The sequence below is a fragment of the Chlamydomonas reinhardtii genome, chromosome 11 (assembly GCF_000002595.2).
Source record: "Chlamydomonas reinhardtii strain CC-503 cw92 mt+ chromosome 11, whole genome shotgun sequence".
Taxonomy (NCBI): domain Eukaryota; kingdom Viridiplantae; phylum Chlorophyta; class Chlorophyceae; order Chlamydomonadales; family Chlamydomonadaceae; genus Chlamydomonas; species Chlamydomonas reinhardtii.
The window spans coordinates 1263733-1272161 of record NC_057014.1 but is presented as its reverse complement, the minus strand read 5'-3'; the positions used below and the strand labels follow the sequence as shown (position 1 = coordinate 1272161).

At 61.6% G+C, this 8429-nt stretch overlaps 1 protein-coding gene across 1 annotated transcript in view; it reads left to right on the top strand.

Moving 5' to 3' along the window:
• Window positions 1-8429, top strand: part of CHLRE_11g467705v5 (uncharacterized protein) — a 12547-nt gene that overhangs the window by 2360 nt on the left and 1758 nt on the right. The window contains exons 7-21 of the mRNA XM_043067464.1: window positions 236-284; window positions 529-591; window positions 1030-1119; window positions 1289-1372; window positions 1933-2106; window positions 2335-2567; window positions 2878-2956; window positions 3210-3233; window positions 3480-3559; window positions 3883-4034; window positions 4238-4293; window positions 4995-5102; window positions 5419-5640; window positions 6098-6349; window positions 6591-7302. Of these exons, the coding sequence (XP_042919461.1) occupies window positions 236-284; window positions 529-591; window positions 1030-1119; window positions 1289-1372; window positions 1933-2106; window positions 2335-2567; window positions 2878-2956; window positions 3210-3233; window positions 3480-3559; window positions 3883-4034; window positions 4238-4293; window positions 4995-5102; window positions 5419-5640; window positions 6098-6349; window positions 6591-6689 (1765 nt within the window). The 3' untranslated portion in view covers window positions 6690-7302. The remainder of the gene's footprint in view (window positions 1-235; window positions 285-528; window positions 592-1029; window positions 1120-1288; window positions 1373-1932; window positions 2107-2334; window positions 2568-2877; window positions 2957-3209; window positions 3234-3479; window positions 3560-3882; window positions 4035-4237; window positions 4294-4994; window positions 5103-5418; window positions 5641-6097; window positions 6350-6590; window positions 7303-8429) is intronic.

Sequence of the window (8429 nt, the reverse complement as noted above, 5' to 3'; positions counted from 1 at the left end):
GTGGGGGGGTGGGGGTGGGGGTGGGGAGGGGGCGGGTGGGTGGGTGTGGGTGGGTGGGGGGTGGGTGGGGTGGGTGGGTGAGTGGGTGGGTGGGTGGGTACAGGCACATGCAGTCATGGACGAAAAGATCAGGCAAGGGCGAGGATTGGTTCCGGGCGCCACCACCACCCACTGTCACCACCGCTGCACTGCTGCTATTGCTACTGCTGCTACTGCTGCTGCCTGCTGCGCACAGGGCGCTGCTGCAAACCCTGGCCGCCAGCCTGGAGGCGTGGAGCACACAGGTGCGCGGGGTGGGGGTCAGAGGCACCAGCTACTGCGGCACTGTTGGTCAGCGCCGTATCGTACTGCACCGCCCTGTACCGTATTGTACTGCACGGTCTACTGCTGCTGGCGGCGGCGGCGGCGGCGGCGACGACGGCGGTTGCATCACACACACGTGTCACGTGTGCTTGCTGTGCGCCCCATCTGTGCTTCCGAACCTCTTCTGACCCTGCTCTCCCCCTCACCCTCCCCCCTCGCCCTCAGGTCCGGCGGGAGAAGGCCGTGTACCACACACTCAACAAGATGAACGTCGACGTGACTTCCAAGGTGTGTACGTGGAGGGGGCCGTCCATGACAAAGGCGGGAGGCTTGGGGGTGCAGAGTATGGTATGCGGGAAGGGCGGGGGGGGGGGGTGTCAGGGAGATGGGGAGGGGGAGGCGGCTGCAGGCGTGTGTGTGTATGTGCGCGGAGTGTAGCATGTTCGTGGGCGGCGGCTGCGGCACACTGCATACGGTACAGCAAGCACCTGCCTGACTGACTGACGTGCATAACGTCAGCACGGTAGAACACAGGAGCAACCTCACCGCGCGCGCGCGCGCACACACACACACACACACGCACACACACACAGCCACACACACACACACACACACACACACACACACAGCCACACACACACACACGCACGCTCCCCACTCCCACTACCACCACCACCAACCCGCCACTACTACACACACCACCACCACTGCCGCCCACCCCGCCAGGTGCTGGTGGCTGAGGCCTGGGTGCCGCTGGCGGCGCAGGGCGAGGTGGCGCGGGCGCTGAGGCACAGCGCCGCCAGCAGCAGCACACAGGTGCGCGGGGGGGGGGGGCGTGAGTGGGTGGGTGGCGTGAGTGGCGTGGGAGGCGTGGGTGGGTGGATGGGAAGCGTGGGTGAGGCGTGGGAGATGTGGCACTGTACCAGATGTGGCACTTTACCCCAAACCTGCCCCCCCCTCCCCCCCCTTGTCCCCGCCTTCGCAGCTGCACGTGGTGATGCAGTCGGTGTCCAGCCCCGACACGCCGCCCACCTACTTCCGCACCTCCCGCTTCAGCGCCGCGTTCCAGGTGCGTAGGGGCACACATACACACACACACACACACACACACACACACACACACGCGCGCGAGCACACACATACAGAGAGTCACACCGACATTGCACACGACGTAGGCACGTGTCCAGGCACTTAGGCAGACGCCCCGCCACCTACCGTACCGTGTATGCAGCATCTATGTAGCGGACCGACAGCACACACACGTGCTTCCCACCCGTGCGCTCTCCAGACACCCCGCCACCTACCTATATCCGCAGCATCTAGGCGCCGATCGGCAGCACACACGTGCTTCCCACCCGTGCGGTTTCCAGACACACGTGCCTGCATCGCTGTACCCCCTCTCCCGCGCACCCTTACACGCCCTGTCCTGACAACTTCTGGGTCCTCCGCCGTTTCACGGAACCCAGCCCAAGCCCAGACCCGCACTTTTTACCCAACCCCGCTTCCCTTCCCCAACTCCATCCGCCACTTCCCCCAAAACCCCACTCCTGCCTCAAAATTGTCTTACGACTTACAAACCCTTATCACTCCCCACATTTATATATCTCCCTTTCTTCCCTTTTCTTCCAGGGCATTGTGGAGGCATACGGTGTGGCGCGCTACCGCGAGGTCAACCCCGCCGTTCTGACGCTCATGACCTTCCCCTTCCTGTTCGCGGTCATGTTTGGCGACTTTGGCCACGCCATCATCATGATCGCATTTGCGGCGGTGCTGGTCTGGAAGGAGAAGGAGCTGGGGAGGCAGGTGCGTGTGTTCGGGGGGGGGGGGGGAGGTTGTGTGGGGAGTTGGGGTTGGGGTTGGGGTTGGTTCCCGAGCCCAGCAAAGAGAGCACATATACATTTCTGATGTAACCACCCCGTTCTCCGCATTAACCGTATCTCGCCCCCCCCCCTGTCACTGCATGCCTTCCCGCTGTGCCTGTGGCCCCGTGCACCTCTGTCGCCCTGTGCCCCTTGCGCTTGTGTGCTGCAGACCCTGGGTGACATTCTGCAAATGCTTTACGGCGGTCGCTACATTATCCTAATGATGGGCATCTACTCCTTTTACCTCGGCCTCATCTACAATGAGTTCTTTTCCATGCCGGTCATCATCTTCGGCCGCACCAAATTCAAATGTTTCCATGCCGATGGATCCGAGATCCTGAACGACGCCGGACAGCCCATCACCAACAGCATCGACCCGCGGGACTGCAGCATGGTGTACGGGTGGGTGTACGGCGGCGTGGAGGGGGAGGGGGAGGGAAAGGGAGTGGGGAAGGGGGGAGGCACTGGGGCGAGGGGGAGGGCGTGGGTGTGGGCATATGGGTAGGGGTGTGGGATCCTGTTGCGGTAGTGGACGCGCATCGTTCGAATGGGGACAATGGGCGAAGGCCGCGGTCTTTACTCTCCTCCCTCATCAGTTGCCGGCCCAATGCGCACGGCTGCATGCGCGCACGCACGGACCCGCATGAATGGCCCCCCCCTCATGCGGCCCTGTCCCCCCCCCCCCGCATCCCTCCGCCACCGTCCACTGCAGCGGCGTCCTCAAGATGCCCCCGGGCAGTGCGCCGGTGGTGTTTGGAATGGACCCCATCTGGCACGGCCGCAAGACGGAGGTGCGCGCGTGCGTGCGTGCGTGTGTGTGTGGGGGGGGGGGCGTTCGTCGTGTGCATCCCCCGGGCTACTCTGTCCAAAACCTGGGCACGTATGGGGGAGATGGGGCTCGGGGGCATAATCCTGACGCGTGCCGTGGCGGCGTGTCGTTTACATCCACACCTACTGTCCTATTTCCCGCCTCACCCGGATGCCTCCCACCGGCCCCCGCTCCCCTCTGCCCACGTACTGTGTGCGCCCTTTACACATTCACAGCTGTCGTACTTCAACTCGATCAAGGTGCGGTTTGCAGAAGCCTGAATCAGCAGAAGTAGAACAAAAGGCAAAATGGATGGGGGCTTGGGAATGCGCATGATCATGTAACACGACGTCCGGTGACAGGTGCTCTGAGGCGTGGCACTTGGCAGGTGCCGCCATCGTTAACGTCATAAGTCTTCCTCTTTTATAAAGCATCTTAGATTGCTGCTTGTATAGGGACTGAGTCATGAAGAGCACCTGACGCCCCGTTACCCGCACCGTATGCAGATGAAAATGTCCATCCTGTTAGGTGTGACGCACATGAACTTCGGCATCCTCAACTCGCTCTACAACAACCTGTTCTTCAGGTGCGGGGCGACTGCTGTGACTACATTGCTCCTACGTATCGCTGTGAACGGGCGTCCGTCCCGTTGTGTGCGCTGGTGCAGGAGAGTGCCCCCCGTGGCCTGTGCAGGACCATGTTGGCACGCGTAGACACACACACACACACACACACACACACACACACACACACACACACACACACACACACACACACACACACACACACACACACACACATTCACCTGCCGCCTCCCTCTCCTTCCCCTTCCCCCTCCCTCTCCTCCCCCTCCTCCTCCCTCACCCCTGCCGCCGCCGCCCCATCCCTCCTCTTCTGCACCCGCCTCAGAGACTACCTGTCCATCTGGGCCGAGTTCGTGCCGCAGATGATCTTCCTGAACTCCATCTTTGGCTACCTGTGTGTCCTGATCGTGATCAAGTGGTGCACCGGCAAGCTGACAGATCTGTATCACGTCATGATCTACATGTTCCTGTCGCCAGGTGAGATGCGGATCCCAATTGGATCCCCGGGGGCCGGCCTCCATTAGTCATAATTTGCGAATTTGCGCGATCGTCCTGGGCCGACTACGGTAGCCTGTCTTGAGGGCAGCAAGAGATACATAGTTTCTGGCTTATTCAGTTGCTGGCCGCGCACCCTCTAACCCCTTTCCTCCCACTTCCCACGCACGCGCTCAACCGCGCAGGCGGCGGCTTTGATGACCCCTCGCAAATCCTGATCGCCGGCCAGCCGGGTCTGCAGGTGCGTGTGTGCGTGTGTGTGTGTGTGTGTGTGTGTGTGTGTGTGTGTGTGTGTGTGTGTGTGTGTGTGTGTGTGTGTGTGTGTGTGTGTGTGTGTGTGTGTGTGTGTGTGTGTGTGTGTGTGTGTGTGTGTGTGTGTGTGTGTGTGTGTGTGTGTGTATGTGTATGTGTTAAAAAACGAAACGAAAGCCCGCCCAATGACGCGACGGAGTTACTTACCGATACCTACCATTTTACCGAGCGTCGCGTGACTGTCGTGACCCAGGTAGTCATACTTACCCGCGATGAATAAGCCTGGAACCCCACGGGCGACCATTCGGCCTGACCCCGCGATGCACCTGTATGCGTCCATGCTCCGCACCCTGTGTGTGCGTGTGTGTGTGTGTGTGTGTGTGTGTGTGTGTGTGTGTGTGTGTGTGTGTGTGTGTGTGTGTGTGTGTGTGTGTGTGCGTGCGTGTGCGTGTGCGTTGGACTGGGTCACTTTGTGTGTGGTGAGGGCGAGCACAGAGTTGGTGTGTGTCAGCCTGCCGCTGGTGGTGGGTGACCGCCGGCCGCTAGCTGCTGCCTCTGTACCCCTCTGCGGCCTGGGAACCCTGCCTGCCCGGCTGTTTCACCCCAGCCGGCCCCTCCACTTCTCCTTCTCTGTCTTCCTCCGCCCCTCACCCCACCCCACCTCCCCCCCCCCGCCCCGCTGCTCATCAGGTGTTCCTGCTGCTGGTGGCCTTCGTGGCGGTGCCCTGGATGCTGCTGCCCAAGCCGCTCATCCTCAAGAAGAGGCACGACGCGCTGCAGGCGGCGGCGGCACACGCGGTGCGCTTGTGTGGTCGTCGGGGGGAGGAAGGCGTGTGTGTTTGTGTGTGTGTGCGTGTGCGTGTGCGTATGCGTGTGCGTGTGTGTGTGTGTGGGTGTTTGTGTGTGTGTGTGTGTGTGTGTGTGTGTGTGTGTGTGTGTGTGTGTGTGTGTGTGTGCCGGGGGTGTGTGTGTCGGGGGGAGTGTGTGTCACTACGGGCCGCCGCCGTCATATGCTCTACCCTATGTTGAACTTCTGGGGCTCCTTCCTGCCTTTCTATCTGCCTGTCTGACTGCTTATCTGTCTCCACCACGCACCGGCCCCATCGCACCCCAGGACGGCGGTGGCGGCGGCGGTGTGGAGCTGACGGCCACCTACGGCGCGCTGCTGTCGGGCGACGAGGAGGACAGCGCCGGCCTGACCCGACCCGGAGGAGCAGGAGGAGGCAGACGAGGAGGAGGAGGGGGTGCGGTGGCACACGGCGGCGGTGGCGGTGATGGGCACGGCGGTGACGGACACGGCGGCCGCTTTGACTTTGGCGAGATCATGGTGCACCAGGTGTGTGTGTGTGTGTGTGTGTGTGTGTGTGTGTGTGTGTGTGTGTGTGTGTGTGTGTGTGTGTGTGTGTGTGTGTGTGTGTGTGTGTGTGTGTGTGTGTGTGTGTTTGTGTGTGTGTGTGCGTGTTAAGGGCGGGGGGGGAGGTTCAGGATTCAAGCCCAGAGTGCGCAAAGGGCTGCACTGGGGCGTGAGGGATTGTCGCGTGGCGTGGCGGGGAGTGGGTGGTGTTTCGCCATCTAAGGCCGAATGGGACGAGGCACCTAGACCCCTCCCCATTACCCTGTTCCCGCCACCTACCCCTCGGGCTCCACCACACTGCGATGTCTCAATGTATCTGGGGTTTATTTCGACACCCCTAGCCAACCCCAACCCCAGCCCCAGCCAACCCTGCCCCCCTCCAACCCCCAAAACCCCACGCTTGCCAACCCCGCCTCGCCCACTCAACCCCCTAACACAGATGATCCACACGATCGAGTTCGTCCTCAACGCTGTGTCCAACACCGCCTCTTACCTGCGCCTGTGGGCGCTGTCTCTCGCGCACTCCCAACTCGCCGGCGTGTTCTACGACCGAGTTCTCATGGCGGCAATAGCTTCCGGAAACATAGCCGCCATGATCATCGGCTTCTTCGTGTTTGCCTGCGCCACGCTAGGCGTGCTGATGGTGATGGAGAGCCTGAGCGCATTCCTGCACGCCCTGCGCCTGCACTGGGTGCGTGGCGTGGTGGGGAGTGGTTGGGTGTGGGGGAGGGATTGGTTGGGGTTGGTTTCACCATATCAGTTGGTGTTGGGCGGGTTGGCGGCGGGGCGAGGTGGGGTGGGGCGGGGACGGTGCGGGGTGGGGGTAGGTTGGGCATGGGTGGTTGGCGTGCGTTAGCCCCCCTGGCTCACACAGCCGACCCTCCAACTGACCCGTAATCCCGCTGCCCCGCAATGTCCGTCCCTGACATCAGGTGGAGTACCAAGGCAAGTTCTACAAGGGTGACGGCTACAAGTTCATGCCCTTCAACTTCGCAAACCTGAAGCAGCTGGAGGATGCCGGGGCGCTCTGAGGGGCTAACAGGAGGTTGGTCGGTGAAGCCTACCGTACCGTGATTCGTTTGTGGTGGTCTTGGTTGGTGATTTTTGCTGTTGCGGTGTTCTTCTGCGCCCTGTGGTGTTGGCGCGAAGTGTCCTGGGGTGTTAGGCGGCGGCAACAAATGTGTGCGTGTTGCAACTTGGCTTCGGTTGTTGGTGGCGTGGCGTGTGTGTGTGGGCGGCGCTGGGACGAGGGACGCTCGGGCTCCGGCCGCCTGTCGGGGCGGGGCGCGTTCCAGACCCTCTAGGTAGCGTGGCCTCATGCTGGCATTGGATGTAGGCAGGAGGCTGCGTCGGGTCATCGTGGCCTCGTGGGTCATATCACAGCGTGGGGACGCGTGGTTGGTGGGTAAGGGCTGCCCTGCGTGCCGTGAACCTCATCGTATTCTAGCCTTCCAGGCGTTCCAACATGTAGGCCCACAATGCGATGAAACTCCCGCCAAGCCCAACTAGGGCTGCCGCGCTGTCTAAGCGGGTGGGCGAAGGCACCATAATATGTGTTGTGCCGTTGAGTGGAACGTGTTCTCGGGGTGGTGAGTAGATGTGGAGGCGGTTGGCAGGGCCCGGGCGGGGCTCATCACAGTCAAGGTATGGCGCACGCCGCCACACGGCCACCCATCGCGCTGTCATTTGCGGCGCCGTCGCCGGGGAGGCTGGGAGTCAGAGCGCGTGATAGGTAGGCGGCTGAGTGTGGCGTCGGGTCGTTACTCGAGTGGTGGCACGCCGGTGGGAAAGCGCGTGCGTCCCAGTAACAGTGGTAGGCGGTACTGTTAAAAGTGGTACCTGGTAACTCCACTGCTCTGTAACAACACTTCTTGACCATCCACGCTTCGTGCCACACTGCCACTCGTCACCACCGGTACCGGACCCGACACCCCTGCAAACACGCCGGCAATCCTACCCACAAGCCGCAAGCACGCGAAGCCGCGAACCTGTGCTTCCGCTCGGGCCTGCAACCCCGCAGCCCCGCCCGCCGCAGGAAGATCAATCCTATCCAGCACCAACCCGGGTTCACTCGGGGGCGTGCCCATACACGCCGCACCGTCCAAAGACCAAACCTCGTCTAATGCTTATACATGACGTTTATATGTTATGACTTGCTGTTTTAGTCCCTGGAGCGGCCTGTCCGCTCGCCGAGCTCGCAAAATGCAGCGACATGCCGCAACAACGTGCACGAAGGGCAGCGTTTAGCCCTTGAAAAGCCGTGCAAAGTGCTCCGTATAGTCAATAATAGACACGGCAATGATATAGCATTGAAAATGTGGCGGTGTGAGGGACTCCGGTCGCGAAATTGCTGGTCGGCAGAGCCTCGCATTTTGTCCCGGGGTACATTCCAGTGCAATATTGGGTATCTAAATAACATATTGAGTGAGTTACTGCTCTCTCCAGCACACTTTGGCCCGATCGGACCGACACGCGCCCATCGGGTGCATGGCTGGCGGGCCAAAACCCGCCCATTTCGACCTCAGGCGAGCGTGGACCGCCCTCCCACTTGACCAGCAAGTCATTACTACATGTACGGAGGGGCTGAGAGCGTGGGGGACTCAGGGGAGACCAGTTTGGCGTCGTGAAACCCCCCCGGCCCACCCCCATGACCCCCCGCACGGGAAGGGCCGTACGGCAGTGGTAGTACAGTCGGACGGTGAATCTGACACGACAGGCGGGGTAGGTAAGGTTGGTTTCCACGTCGGACTGTACTACCACGTCTAAACACG